Source organism: Cucumis sativus, chromosome 3 (genome assembly GCF_000004075.3).
Source record: "Cucumis sativus cultivar 9930 chromosome 3, Cucumber_9930_V3, whole genome shotgun sequence".
NCBI classification, from domain to species: domain Eukaryota; kingdom Viridiplantae; phylum Streptophyta; class Magnoliopsida; order Cucurbitales; family Cucurbitaceae; genus Cucumis; species Cucumis sativus.
In genome coordinates this window covers 5,816,438-5,831,309 of record NC_026657.2, presented here as the reverse complement: position 1 = coordinate 5,831,309, position 14,872 = coordinate 5,816,438, and the positions used below count along the sequence as shown (strand labels likewise).

The 14,872-nt window shown below is 31.7% G+C and overlaps 2 protein-coding genes across 3 annotated transcripts in view; one reads left to right on the top strand and one right to left on the bottom strand.

Moving 5' to 3' along the window:
* Positions 1-3,831, top strand: part of LOC101211136 (cullin-associated NEDD8-dissociated protein 1) — a 35,258-nt gene extending 31,427 nt beyond the window's left edge. For both annotated transcript variants that reach the window (XM_004133687.3, XM_011652277.2), the window contains exons 24-29: positions 10-156; positions 298-414; positions 827-995; positions 1,330-1,407; positions 1,488-1,626; positions 3,100-3,831. In XM_004133687.3, the coding sequence (XP_004133735.1) occupies positions 10-156; positions 298-414; positions 827-995; positions 1,330-1,407; positions 1,488-1,626; positions 3,100-3,196 (747 nt within the window). In that variant the 3' untranslated portion in view covers positions 3,197-3,831. The remainder of the gene's footprint in view (positions 1-9; positions 157-297; positions 415-826; positions 996-1,329; positions 1,408-1,487; positions 1,627-3,099) is intronic.
* A 1,685-nt stretch (positions 3,832-5,516) lies between these two features.
* LOC101210886 (protein NRT1/ PTR FAMILY 4.3) lies at positions 5,517-10,400 on the bottom strand. Its single transcript, XM_004133686.3, has 5 exons — positions 10,158-10,400; positions 9,257-9,474; positions 8,025-8,480; positions 6,875-6,999; positions 5,517-6,670 (listed from the first exon to the last, which is right to left on the bottom strand). The coding sequence occupies exons 1-5, from the start codon at positions 10,300-10,302 to the stop codon at positions 5,773-5,775; spliced, it is 1,842 nt and encodes a 613-aa protein (XP_004133734.1). The 5' UTR covers positions 10,303-10,400; the 3' UTR covers positions 5,517-5,772.
* Between the last annotated feature and the right edge of the window lie 4,472 nt (positions 10,401-14,872).

Below are 14,872 nucleotides of genomic sequence, written 5' to 3'. Positions count from 1 at the left end.
CTTCTTTAGGTAAGGACAACAAGTCCAGCAGCATTCACCCGAGCAACTGTTGTAATTGCTGTCAAGTATTCCATAGTTGAGCGACCAGAGAAAATAGACGAGATAATATATCCTGAGATCTCATCGTTCCTAATGCTTATAAAGGATCATGATCGTGTAAGTACCAAATATTCATCTAAAGATATTTGCCACATCTTTTAGTAGTTTTTTTCTGTCTCTATTTAATTTATCAAGTAACTGTTGTTGGTGGTCCAATGGGCCAAGTCTTAATTTAACGTGATTTTGAATGTATGACAGCATGTTAGACGTGCAGCTGTCTTGGCCTTGAGTACATTTGCCCACAATAAGCCTAATCTTGTAAAGGGGCTTCTTCCCAAGTTATTGCCGCTTCTTTATGATCAAACAATTGTGAAGGTAAGTTAATCAGTTAGGTCTGTTATGCATGAAGTTAAGTTGGGCTTGCTTCGAGTTATTGTGGCTTCTATTTTATCCTTGAACGTTTGTTTAATTATATATCTGTATTTAACAAGATAGCATCCTAAGTTAGACATAGATTCTGTATATTGAAGCCAGACTATATGACAGATGATATGCTACTGTAGACAAACAGCTGAGATTTTTTTAGAGACCATATCTATTGGCTTTTTAATATCTTTTGTCCTCGTAGTATGGTTTTTCTCTCCAATTACATTTTTCATGTCAAGTCATATTAAGAGAATTTCGACAGTAGAAATTATGTTATTCCTTTGTCCTTATTTCCTGCCTTATCTTTAAGATTTCAACACAAAGGATATTCATGTTGATACTGTCTTGAACCTTGATGCAGCAAGAGTTGATAAGAACTGTTGATCTTGGTCCCTTTAAGCATGTTGTGGATGATGGGCTTGAGTTGCGGAAGGCTGCCTTTGAATGTGTGGATACGTTGCTGGATAGTTGTCTCGACCAAGTGAACCCATCATCATTTATTGTTCCTTATCTTAAATCTGGTTTGGATGGTGAGTTACCAACTCATCATCATAATTTTTATCAACACAATTTCAACTTCAACTTTATCTTTGTTGGCATGGTCTGGTTTAGTGTGGATAATTTCTTTGTATTAACCTGTTTTGTCACTCTTTACTTTCTCAACTTTTGCTGTGAATTTTGTTGAAATTTTGTGTTACCCCAATTTTCTTCGTTATACTTAGATTTATTCTTACTCAAGCAACTTGTCATGCTGTAGTTGAAAGAATTATTTTATCTCTTATGCTGTTTGATGTTTTTGGAAGGTTTATAATGATTGCAATCTGTCCTTGTGAAAATTTGAACTGTTGGTACTTTTTGTCATAGATCACTACGACGTTAAAATGCCATGCCATCTGATTCTATCAAAACTTGCTGATAAGTGCCCATCAGCTGTATTGGCAGGTTGGTTGATACTTCAATCAAGTCACATAAAATTTTGCTCTGTAAGATTTTCTGGTGATGTATTTTTGCTATTTTTCCAGTTTTGGACTCTCTGGTCGATCCTCTTCAAAAGACTATTAACTTCAAGCCAAAGCAAGATGCTGTTAAACAAGAAGTAGATCGTAATGAGGACATGATTCGCAGTGCTCTTCGAGCAATAGCATCTCTAAATCGGATAAGGTTTGCTTTTCAAATGTATTGGGTCTTTCCTTTTCTTTTCCCCTGTTGAGTTTACAATGTGGATGGTCCTTGGAACAAAAACCGTTAGAATGGCACAAAAGAACCTGAACTCTTATCAACATGCATAGCACATATTTTGTAGATATTTTCCTTCCTAGTCAATTCTACTTGGTATGCTGAAGGAGACAATATTTATCTCAAGGTGACACCAAATAACTAATTTAGTGCAACCACTAAATGCTGAAAAAAAAAGGTCGAGTGTTGGCAATTACCTAAAGTATGAATATGTTATATATTTCTAAACTTCAAATATCGCATGGGTAGACAGCAATCTTGATTGAATAATTCAAGTGTGCATAAATTGCGTGGCTATCAAAAAATATATAAATATGACATATTAGCCTAATAACAGTTAAGTCCATAATGGAAAAAAAAATCTGATAAAGAAGAAAAATTTGCACGAAGATACTGAAAAGTAGTGGAAAAGGATATTATTGGGATGATGATCAAAGTTTAGAGACTCACGAAAATCTATTCATCTGATCAACGAAAAGGAGGTGTAGTTATACAAAAGTTTTGATAGCCAGGCCATAAGAAAGACTACATCATTTGCGAGGAGTACAGAAGATCTCTCCAACATATAGGAGATTGATATTAAATTATTTTTTGTATGCGTACCTTGAGCCATTAAAAAAGACTAGAATTGAGTATGCTAGATAGGGGTTCTTATAGCTGGTCAATGTTGGTTTTGGGCACAAACTAGTTAAACTTTACCTACCATTCAATTTATGTTGGCTGGAAATTAACAATTTCTGAAAGCTCATAAAAATCAACTGACCATTTTCCTTGTGGGTTAAAACTGAGGCCAAGAATTAGTGAGGTAGATAAAGGTTGAATCTGATGGATGCTAGAGGACAATGGAAGGATGTGCCGGGTGCGGGTGTTGGCTGAGGGGTTGAGATTCTAGATGAGGAACCAACAAAGAACTAAGAGGGGACTGAGGATTGGCGTCAGTCAATAATTGCTTGGCCAAGTACCTGATATTGTGAGTCTTGAGAGGTTGGGAGAGCTGGGGAGGAGGAACCTTGCTAGGTTGGGGAGAGGAGAGCAGAATGGATGGGATGACTTGGAAGATCTTCACCAAGTCTAATTTGAATGAATGCCACTTTGGTGGTCTCCACAGAGTTTGATTTGGAGAATTTAAATGGCACATGAAGAAAAAGCAAATACAAAACTGATTTCAGTCAACTTTTATTAAATAATAAAATACTAAACCAAAACTTTTATCCCTTTGTGAGCTTCACACAAGAGAAGGTTCTGACTCCTGTCATTACATGGATTGTTAGTTTTTCTACATTATCCTCAGATAAATAAATTTGGTCAATGTAAATGGATAGTATGCATGCTAATATAATTTTGGAACTTTTACTATCTGATTTCTGTGTGTAACGCGTGCTTTTATTATTCTTGCAGTGGAGGAGATTGCAGCCTTAAGTTCAAGAATCTTATGAATGAAATTTCAAAGTCTCCAGCACTCTCAGAGAAATACTACTCTATCCGAAATGAGTGAAAGAAGTCGGAATGATGAGGCATCATTGTGTAATATTGAAGTTCCCCAAGTAGCGAGGAAGATTATGTTGTCATTTTGGTCTCTCTGCAGCATAAGCCTTCTTGGGTAAGATGAGATAAGGTACACCATCCGTTTAAGAATGGTAGTGGAAGAGCTTGTAGTCACATGGACATATACGGTAGGTTTGGAGGTCTGGAAAGTAACAATCGAGCATAGGAGGGGGGGATGCGGGGGGAAACGTGCATGATATTGTTTTGAACAATATTACATTTTCTTTTTTCTCTTTTTCTGTTGTATACTTTCATTCGTTTTGAGTCCTGATTATCTCATGTGACCATATGAAATCATATGTCGATAGACCTTCCAATAAAGAAGAAGGTTGCTCTCTTCATGGGTTGGGGGGTCAAAATGGAAAAAAACACATTTCTTCTTGGTTGGATCGGATGGGGGATTGGATTAGATACATAATTTGGTTTTGTGATATAGGTAGGTGAGGTCAGAAGTTGATGTCTACTGTAGTAGATGACAAACGTGATAATGGATGCTGTCGATGCTTTGTGATTGATAGTTTTGTTATCTAAACTCTGGTGTGGTTACAAAATTATAATCAGAACAAGAAGTGAATTTTCAGGTGACTTGTGTTCTTCACCCCACCCCCTCATGATATTTAATTTGGGTTCAAGCACACCAAGACTAGAATTTAATTTTTCAAGAAAACCGTACATAGACAGCCAAGCCCTTTACAATGGAACAATAAATGGGTCGTGCAAGCCTGAATAAAGCATTATCTTTTATTTTTATTATTATTATGGTTGAGATAATTGAATTGAGTAACACTTTTAGAGATATAACAACGTTTACAAGGAATTGCAAATATAGTAACTTTTATCAGTAATAGATTCTATCGTTGATTGACTCTGACTGGTGATATGGTTTAGATTCAAGAGTTGAATTTAATTTTGCCCAAATTCTTTTGCATTTTGCTATAACTGCAAATACTTTCGCGGTTTGACGATGGCTACCTTATTACTACTATTATTATTTCATGTCCAAGGTGAAAGATACTCAGCTGATTTAACAGGGAAAACCAGATTATTGTCATAGCCAACTTCCCCAACTTCACTGAAGGGAAGACACATCAGTCTTTGACAGGTAAGCAATGTAAATTGCAAGTGACAGGTGACGAAACACCAACATGGATCTGATGGTGGTGGAAATGGGAAATGGACTGTCCAATTTGACTTGCATCTCATATTTTGGAGTAGAATTTTAAGAACACAAATCTACCATTTTATTTTACTTGTCATAACCCACCAGTGTTGAAACTAGAGCCAATTTCTCTGTATATACATAAAAGCTATGAATTTAGATTGGTAATAGTGGAGGTAGATATTATCAAAAACCAGGAGTATGAACATGAATCAGGTTGTAGTTTTTTAGACTGTTTAGGTTTTTTATTGCTTTGGTTTAGGGATTGGGGGGCCATGGCCAATCTTTCTCCAACCAATATGATGTTTGTTTTTGCCAAAAGGAGTTTTGAGGAAAGGGCCTTTCCCCATCATGGGGAGCCAAGCTTAGACAACAAAACATGTTTGGGACATGTTTCCTTGCATAAAGTTATATGATTGACAACTAAAAAGCTTAGTACACATACTTCTTTGCAGTGTTTTTACTGCATAACTCTCTCTCCCCCTCTAGAAATCTATTTTTTTTTTCCTTTCCTTTTTGACTTCAGTTCTATAGGGGATTTTATTATGTCCCTTGTTCATGCATCACATCACATTGGCTAGATCTCTTTGGGGCCCCTCTTTTTTTTTTTTTCCTTTCTCTAGGAAGAATAGCACCAACCCTCCACTTAGTTATTCCTTTTCTGTCAATTCATATTTTAATGAAGGTTATGGTTTGCCCCCCAAAAATTAGGGAATGAAGTTGATATGCAATTGTGGGAAGGAGATGGAGAATGCATTGAATGTTATCAATGGACTTTTGCCTAATATATCTTTCTTTTCTTACCATCCTTACCAACTTCTGTAAAAGCTTACCTTTTTTTAACCTTTATCCAATTCAATACTCCATTTTCTGTCCATTGAGATAAAAAGAAAATGATATTCTTGTAGTGGAATATTAAATGGTGCTACACTTTGTAAAGAAAGTTTCTATAGCTTTTGGATAAAGGCTATTTTATCTTTCTACTACTCAATTCCCTTAATTATTTAATAAAACCAATTATTTCTTATTGAAAAACCATTAAACCAATTGGAGAGTCAAGTTAATTTTAGATTCCAACTTCTCATAGAATAATAGAATGATACTTTTTCTGTGGAGGAGAAAGCAACTTTTGTCATTCATTGGGGATAATATGACAAGTCAAGTAATGGGACATTTACATGGATTTATACTTTTAATATTATTTAGTTTCTTCTCTACACAACTAAGTACACAAATATTACACAAACCCTAAACCCTAAACACACAGCAAATAGACTATTTATGTTTCTTCTATCAACTCCAACTGACCTAGATCACATTGTTCAATTAATTTTTAGAAAAGAAAGGTAGACTAAAAAATAACTTAATCAAGGTACATAATCATCAACATTGTTCTTGGACGAATTGAAATTATATATGTGATGGTCTTCTTCGTCTCGTTGATTGTCATCATGTTGTAGCTTTTCTAACAGAGATGGATGTTCGTCGAACCATGTCGACCAGAAGAGATAGTTAAAGAAATTGAGTAAGCTAAGTGCAGCCAGCAACCAGTAGAATAGGTCAAGCCTATCTTTGTTTAGGTTATTTTCATGGAGCCAACCTCCATTAGAGGAGCTTGATGTGATCTTATTCACCAATGACACCAGCAATGAGCTTAAATAGAATCCAAATGAGTATGAACAATATGTCATGGCTGTTAAAAATGCTTGCATTCCTTTTACAGATTGTTTATAAAAGAACTCAATAAGTCCAACTGCTGTAAACATCTCAGATAACCCAAAGATAAGGAATTGTGGTGTGATCCAAAAGATCGATATCATCTCATTCGAATTCACGGCTAAATCTCTTCTCCTTTTCTCCATTAAGGCTGCCGCAACCATTGAAAAAGTGGAGAGAAAGAGACCGAAACCGATACGTTTTAACGGAGAGATCCCGGAGGTGTGACCAGTAAACTTTCTAGCAAATGGGACAAAGAAAGTATCATACAAAGGGACAATGAAAAGGAGCATAATGTAAGGAATGGATTGGAGTGAGGCTGGAGGAATGTGGAAGGATTTAGTAAGTTGGGTATTCATAAGACTTCCTTGTTGAACTGAAAATGTTTGGAGTTGAGCCAATATTGTATTGAATATTATTGTGCAAGCAAATATTGGGACAAGTGAAACTAATATCTTCACTTGCTCAACTTGATTTGGAGTACACAGTCTCCATGGGCTTTCTTTTGTTTCCCCATCTTGGCTTTTGATACAAGCCTTGTCCAAGAACCTGAAAATATCATATTCCAATCATTCATGATTATTGTCGAGGATAGGACTTTTAAGTGTATAACAAAATTGTTACTATCTGCTGATATTACTTTGAGCATAGTTACTATATTCCTTAACAAAGAGTGATTGTTTTTTTTTTATTTTGAAAAGGTTTTGAGAAGTCAAGTTTTTTAAAAATGGGGAAATTATGAAGTAAACTTGCCTGAACTTTTGAGTGGGAATGTGGTTGGGAGAATGAGATTGAGAGGATAAGGCAACTTTATGATGAATGGTATGAGAGTTGGAAGGACAAACTTGCTTTCTTTTCAAAAGAGCAGCAACAAAGACCTGAAGAATTTTACAGCAATTAATTGGATTACAATGACACAGATAAAAATAAAAAGAACTTTCATTTCAACTTTATGTGGACAATATGACTCAGCAGACAGCACTAACTTTTATGTCTTTTCATTTCCATTATATGCATCCAATCCATACATATATGTTACTCCTTTTTTTTGTACCCTAATAAAAATGGAAAAAAAGAAAAAATCACATTGCCAAAAAAGTTCTGAACAGCCTAAACAGCATTTTCAAACAGTCTACCCAACTTGTTTCATACTTGAAATATATTCATTATGGTATGCAAGAACTTGTTATGTGACAACTATGACAAAATAAATGGTCTAAATAAACGTACTGGCTTTACTCTCAATATTTATATATAATCTACTTTTGTTGTTTGAGATAAATTCATGTATTATATATAATAGATGTTATTAATTATAGTTTTGTATTCCCAACCATGAAAATAAGATTGTAAGATTCTTATGGAAAACTAAGTATGGAAAGTACTAAACATGCAAATGAAAATGATAAACAACAGAAAACAAATGTTAAATATTTTAGCCCCATTTGGAACTATTTAGTTTTTTTGTTTGTTTTTAAAAACATTAAGCTTGCTTTCTTTAATTTTCTTACTATAATTTGCATGTTTCTTAAAAATTTGAGCTTATAATCAAAATCCAAAAACAAGTTTTCTAAAACTATTTTCTTTAGTTTTCAAAATCTTAACTTTGTTAGGCTTTTAAAATTTACAAGTGAAAAGAGGTGTTTATAGCTTTTAACTTCACAAACTAAAATAAAAAACCAAATAGATAGGGTACCAAAAAGGACCCAAAAGAGACATAAGGACTAGTTAGAAAGTATTAGAAAAAAGGAAAAGAAAAGTGAGAAGCCATAAGGTAATATTGAGAAAACATATACTTGAGACACAAAAGATAAAGCCTTTAAGAATGGATGAAATAATGTAAAAATAGTAAAGAAAAAGTTGAGGGAAAAAAAAAGGTTAAAAAAGTAGAAGAATTAATTACTTGAAGGATAGGGATGAAAATAGGTCCTTGAGGAGGTTTGTTCTTGTAGTAGAAAATACCAGCTACCAAAATGATCAAACCAAAAGCCATAACAGCAGCAGAAACTCCAAATCCAACATCCATTCCAGAGTGAGTTTGAATCCAAACAATAAGAGTAAGAGCAATGAGTTCTCCAATTGAGAACGCCAAATAAGCTGTGTTGAAATATTTTGAAAGTGATTTTGAGTGACTTGGATTTTGTGAAGTACTGAATTGATCAGCTCCATGAGCAATTAAGTTTGGCTTCACACAGCCACTCCCAATTGCCACTAAATATAATGCTACAAAGAATATCAACGCCTTTACTCCTTTTGCTTCCACACATTCATGTTCATTATTGTTCTTTATCAATAACATATTGCATTGTGGTGGCTTCAATTGTGGCACATGAGCTTGAACTGATAGCAATATGAATCCCTGCCATGCCATATATATATAAGTTTCGGTAATTGATTGCAACACAGGAATAACACTTCTAGGGCTAATAGCAACGTGTATAATAACATTTTTCATCTATAGCACTCTACAATTAAGAGGCCTGAAAAGTTGATATAAATTTTGCTATACTTGCATAATTTTCTTGTGATTTCTAATACTTTGAATTTGATTGTTATATTTGTAACATTTTTTGTATGCATGCACATCTAGAATCTTTGTCTTTGGATGAGATAACATGCATGTGATTAACGAGTTATTCCTTTATTCAAACACTACATCTATATACTATTCTCCTTTCAAACTGGACATGTGTGATCTTTTTTTTAAATAAAAAATTCATACCATCAGTGAAATTGTTTCTTATGAAAAAAGAAAAGAAAAGAAAAAATAATTATATGCATGTGCCCAGGAGTAGTATATATATTTGGTACGTTATTTAAAACTTGAAACTTAGCACAAGACCTACCTTACCTAATAGGTGAATTATGGATGTTTATAGAGAAAATGATATTACAGAAGTTTGAGCACCAGAACTTCTGTAGATATCATGTCGAAATATACGGATCAATATATTTTTTTAAAAAAATAACTATCAAAGTTAAGAACACCTAAACCCTAATAAGTAATTACCGCATAGATTTAGCATTTCATTTTACATTCGTAAACAGAAATACATATATATATATAACAATAAAAGAAAATAGATCAATTTGGATAGAAATGAATGGTGATGGAGGAGGAAGGTAAATACTTACAGAAAGTTCAACAAAGCCAAAGATAAGAAGGGTCCAAAAGCTCCCAAGATAAGAATCAGAAAGGAAACCACCAAGAAGTGCCAAAAGAAACACTGTCCCAACAAAGTTTGTCACTATGTTTGCAGATTTTGACAGTGAAAAGTGCATCTCATTTATCAAATATGTTATCAGATTGTTCCCCACCGCCGCGATCGCCATTATTTCGAACGTTTGCATCCCTGCCCACCACTTTTCATAATTAGCTAGTTACTCTATTATATCACATTTCTTCGAACCAAATACGACATAAAGATATTATTTCTTTAGAGCAAAACAAGAAACTAAGATGTGATTAAAAGGTACGCCAAGATATCGTTTACACATCTGTACCATTCTCAATCTCATAAGCTCAGGTTTACTAAATTGTTCCATATCATATTATTAAGCAAAACTGACTCACTTTTTCCATATGTTATTTTTATTAACTTTTGTTAAGTCTCTCTCTCTCTATATATATTGCCTTACTATTGTATATTATATTTAAGCCAAAACCATTGACTTTGAACCAAACTGGTAGCTAGAAAGCCACTTCTCTTTAACTTCAAGCCATTGTTTAATTTAGAGGAAAACTTTTTAAAAAACTTTAATATACTCCCTTACAGGATTCAAGCCATACCCTTTAGTGTCTTTTCTTATTTATTATTTATTTATTTATTTTGTGTGTGTGCGTGTGTGGTTTCATTCGAAGAGAACTTCCAAATAAGGAAAACAAAGAGAAGAAAACAAATCCAGAATAGGAAAAGAAAATAAGAGAAATATTCCATACTACTTTCGTTAATGTTCAACTACGTGAACAAAATTTAATAAGTGATATGGTGTACCTACGTAACTACGTAAGAAGTAATTCTTGTAAGAGAAATACCGAGAACAAAGACGGCTGCTCGCATTCCGCCGTGGGAGGTCGGGTTGGAAGGTCTTCCTCTCCAATCAACAGAGACATCTTGATCAGATGGGATGGGATGATTCTCCCCCTTCAAATCTCTCATTTTTTGCCTTTCCATTTCCATATTTTAGAAAGCAAAAGTAAAGGTTTTGTTGTATGGGAAATAATGTAAAGAGAGCTTTTGAATTGTTTAAGCTGACTCTGAGGGAAAACTTGTAGTTGGCTCTCAATTTATAAAGCCAAAATAAACTGCAAAGGCCCCCACCTCCCCACCTCTCCACCTCTCCACCTCTCCACCTCTCCACCCATATTCCACATTTTATTTCCCACAATTCCATTTTATTTTTTTTTATATTATAAAAATCAAAGTCTTATCTTTTTTTCTTTTTTTTTTTTCATAAATTGTTTGCCCATTGAAGTATGAATATAATGGGAAAATTAGTACCATTTACCCACACGCACTACAAACAATATGTGGATAACAATCTCACGCAACCAAATTCTATATTTTTCTTTCTTCTTTTTCTTTTTCTTAGAAAGAAAAGATAGTGAGGTTTTCTGTTGTGTATTGTTTGTGAATACAATTTGAAAACTCCTTCTCTTTCTCTCCCCCACAGTCATGAGAGAGGTATGTGTGTGTGTTTGTTGTGGCCCTCTTTTTTACAATTGGGTTGACATCTCTCTTTAACGCCTTACCTTTCATTTTTATATGCTCATATACACACACTATACCTTTTCTTTTATTCCATACCTATATATACACATACACATACATATATATCCAAATATGAAGGAACAATATAATGTTCATAGAATTATTCCGTCATATAACGTATTCTGTAAGCAGTTAATTATAAATCAGACTAAGCATGCAGGAGTGGAGTTGATAAACTTCTATTCACCTTGCTTTCCAAACACTCCTTAAACTTCTTCATTATCTTTTTTTTTCTAACAAAAGTGTGAAGTTTGGTACTTTTGATCTATTTTCCAAAATTAAATTTAGCATTTAAATTTTTTATTAATTAAATTTATGGATATTGGTAATTTGTTATGCTTTTCTCATGTGATACTATTTCCTTATTATAATCCTTGCATAATAGTTTATTACAAGCCAGTTACAATTGTTTGTACTCTTGCTAAAAGAAAAAAAAGGATGAAGGTCAAGTAGTAAATTAAAAGCTATAAGAAATAGTAAATATTGCACCAAATTGGTTTTGGAATAATTTTTAATTTGATTTTTTTTTAGAAAAGTGTTTAATATTGTTAGGAGTGGTTATTATAGTTTAATCCTTACCCCAAATGACCTCTATTATTGTATTTATAAGCGCTACTAAATAATATCCAATTAGGACCTTAATAGAGGTATTTGATTTTCTTCATTTGAGAGAATAGATATATGTTAAAGTTTAATTATCCTAGTTGGTCATACCTTTAAAAACATAGTTAAGAAAGACAAATTGATTTAATTTCCATATGAAGAAAATCAGATGAGATCTTGATACAATATAGCAAAAGACAATATACCCCATCTCTGTGAAAATACTTTGAAGCAAATAAAGTTGTATTCTCCAAGTCTTAACCTAAGTGCTAACCTAAGCATGATTTAATTTATTAATATATACTTTTTTTATAACTAAGAGGTTAATTGAATAAAGTCTCAAACCCATATGTTATTGTACTATAAAAAAATTGTTTTTGCTCAACATTATGTTGAGGTCCCTAGGTGTTAATATATATATTAATATATATATATATATACTCTCTTTCTCTACTTATAGAGCATATAGATCAACTTTGTGCATTTATGACTTGAAATTCCAAGAGAATTATTAGTTAATTTATTGTACTAATTGATGGTGCTTGATGTTTATAATTACATAAAATAATTAAGTGGATATGATATTTCTCTCAAGTTCTACAATATTCCTTATTTTTTGGATTATTATATTCTAAGTTTTTGAAATCTATATTGAGGAAAGAAGAAGATTTTGTTATACCTTGATTTTTTATATTTTAAAATAGCCAAGCATGACTCATATCTACTTTCTGTTTGTTGTACCTTTAACAATCCCACCATTTCAACATACATTCACTAATTGAGCCTCTCCTAACATTAATATTTTAATACAATTCCTATTTTGTAAATCAAATCATTTTTTAAAGTATATATATCAACTACTTGCTTTAAGACCGTATAATCAAGACATGCACAAACTTTAGAATATGTTAAAATAATTGAGTCTATTTAGACCCTATTATTCTCGACCACACACACAATATACAAACCTATAGAACTTGAACACAGTTAAGTCACTGCAATGACTCTAATCCTTTCATTAGTTGGATATAAATAAAGCACACATTTTTCTACTATCAACCATAACACACATGATCTCTACTTATCTCAGAATTAATCTCCAATCATTTCTAATTAATATGAGACAATGTATGGATTGAATGAAGGTTTGGTGTGTAACATAGGTTCATTTCAACCTTATGGATCATTCTTAATATTATTTCAATTATATGTGTGAGCATCATTCTTAATATTTTCTACACTATACATGTTATCATTTTTTTTAATAAACTGCAAATAAATGTAATTTTTATACAAAATTTACAATAATCCTGGCGAATTAAGTGTATATAAGCAGATTAACAAACTATTTGGAACCATTTTTTTTTTTATGATTAAAAGTGTTTTCAAATGGAAAGAAATAGGATGTTTATGAAATCACTTACTTATTTATTACTCCCCCGTTCTTCTTTTATATATGTTTAATTCGAAAATAACAGATAAGAACCCTCGTCATCTCTACAATTGCGTTATAGCAGTTCACACACACATATATATAAAAGCTCAAGTATTAAGTATATATATGTATGCATGTGTTAGATTATTGGATATATTTATATGTGATTAATGTATTATGATCAAATGGGTCTACCAAAATAGAGAATTCTTGTCTCCATGATCGCTTCAAAGTTTTAATATTTGAAAATAGTGACGGCAGAGAGAGATGTTATTTAACAAATCAATTAAAAATAAAATCTTTCTTTTTAGAAAAGTTTTGAGAAGAAGGGAAGATTTTAAATTTTAAAAGTTACACATATTTTAATTATATTTTTAGGCTAAAACAGAAAATACCTTATTCTACTTTACTTTACTTTATGTATATTAAGAAATATTCATAAACTTTATTTAAAGTTTCAATAATAATTTAAATAATATTTTAAAATTCTATAAAAAAAAAAATCAAAATTACCTTATCGTTAGAAAAAGGAAAAATATATAAAAACTTTATTTAAAAAATAATCTTTTAACTTTTCAAAAGGCTGTATTTCTCTTGTCCATACAAAAGTTATAAAATATTTTAAAACTTTTGTTTATACCATAGCATGGTGATTAATTTATTAAAAACTGTATTAGTCTAATCATTATACTAATTTTTTTTCAGGAAATCAAATATTAACCAAAACCTCAAATTAATTGATGCTTAACCATAATAATAAAACAAAATTTCACATCCCTAAATCAAAACCTTTTCCATTACAACTCACCAAATTAATAAATATCAAAATACAAAAACGGATTATTCTTCTTGCTATTTAATTCAACTACTAAAGTGATCCTTCAACTAATAATATACGATTACTACGTGGTTTCAATATTCACAATAGTACGATAATGTCATTTTTTAACATATACTCTTAACTTTTATTTTTTATTTTATTCAAAAATATCTCATATTAAATATCTCATATTAATGGAAGTAATTGTGCTTGTTTATATAAAACGATGATCTTTTTCAGATATTGTTCTCAATCATAACAATCTAATCGTGCCCTCAAACAAAAATACTACACTTTGAATCTCATTGCCTAACTAATATATAAAATTTTGTTCACACACTCGAAGAATTTCATCATAATTGAGCTATATATATATATATATATTCATATTTTGTGTTTGATTAAAAGCATGTCGGTTTAGTTGTTGCCAAAAAAGAAAAAGAAAAAGAAAAAATGTCGGTTATTCCTAACATGTGTATTATTATTTTAAAATTAAAATTGAAACGGGAAACATGCCTTAATTAGTTCCATTCATCTTTAAATTAAAAGAAATAATAATAAAAAAAAAAGGAAAGAGGGTGGAAATTATGGGGGTTGGTAGAAAATAAGTGCTCCCTAGGCTCCCCATGATCAAGGTAAAAATTAAAATGGATATCAATATATACTTTATTTATATATAGATTAGATTAAGAGAGTATTTGATAGTTTGGAATGGAATAAATGTGTATATAATCTAAAATTCATAGTTGGTAATAGGATTACATAATAGTTTTTTTTTTTTTTTTTTCTTACATGCAATTTGATTTTGATATTATATCTTAATTTATCAATCTTGTTCCATTAACCATATATGGCCAATCTAAACTTAGTACATTATGAATCACTCATTAACTTTTCAAAAATTGGAACATTTTGTTCACTATTTATATTGAATAAAGAAACTAAAAGTAATCAAAGTATTATTAATTCACAGTATGTTTTAATTTATGTACGAAATCCAAAGATTTTACTCAATTAATAGAGAGATTTGGTCCTAGAAGGGTGAATAACCCAAAGAATAATGGCCGTATTGAGTATCTTACATCGAAAATATAACACATGTGATTGTTCTACTTCGATTT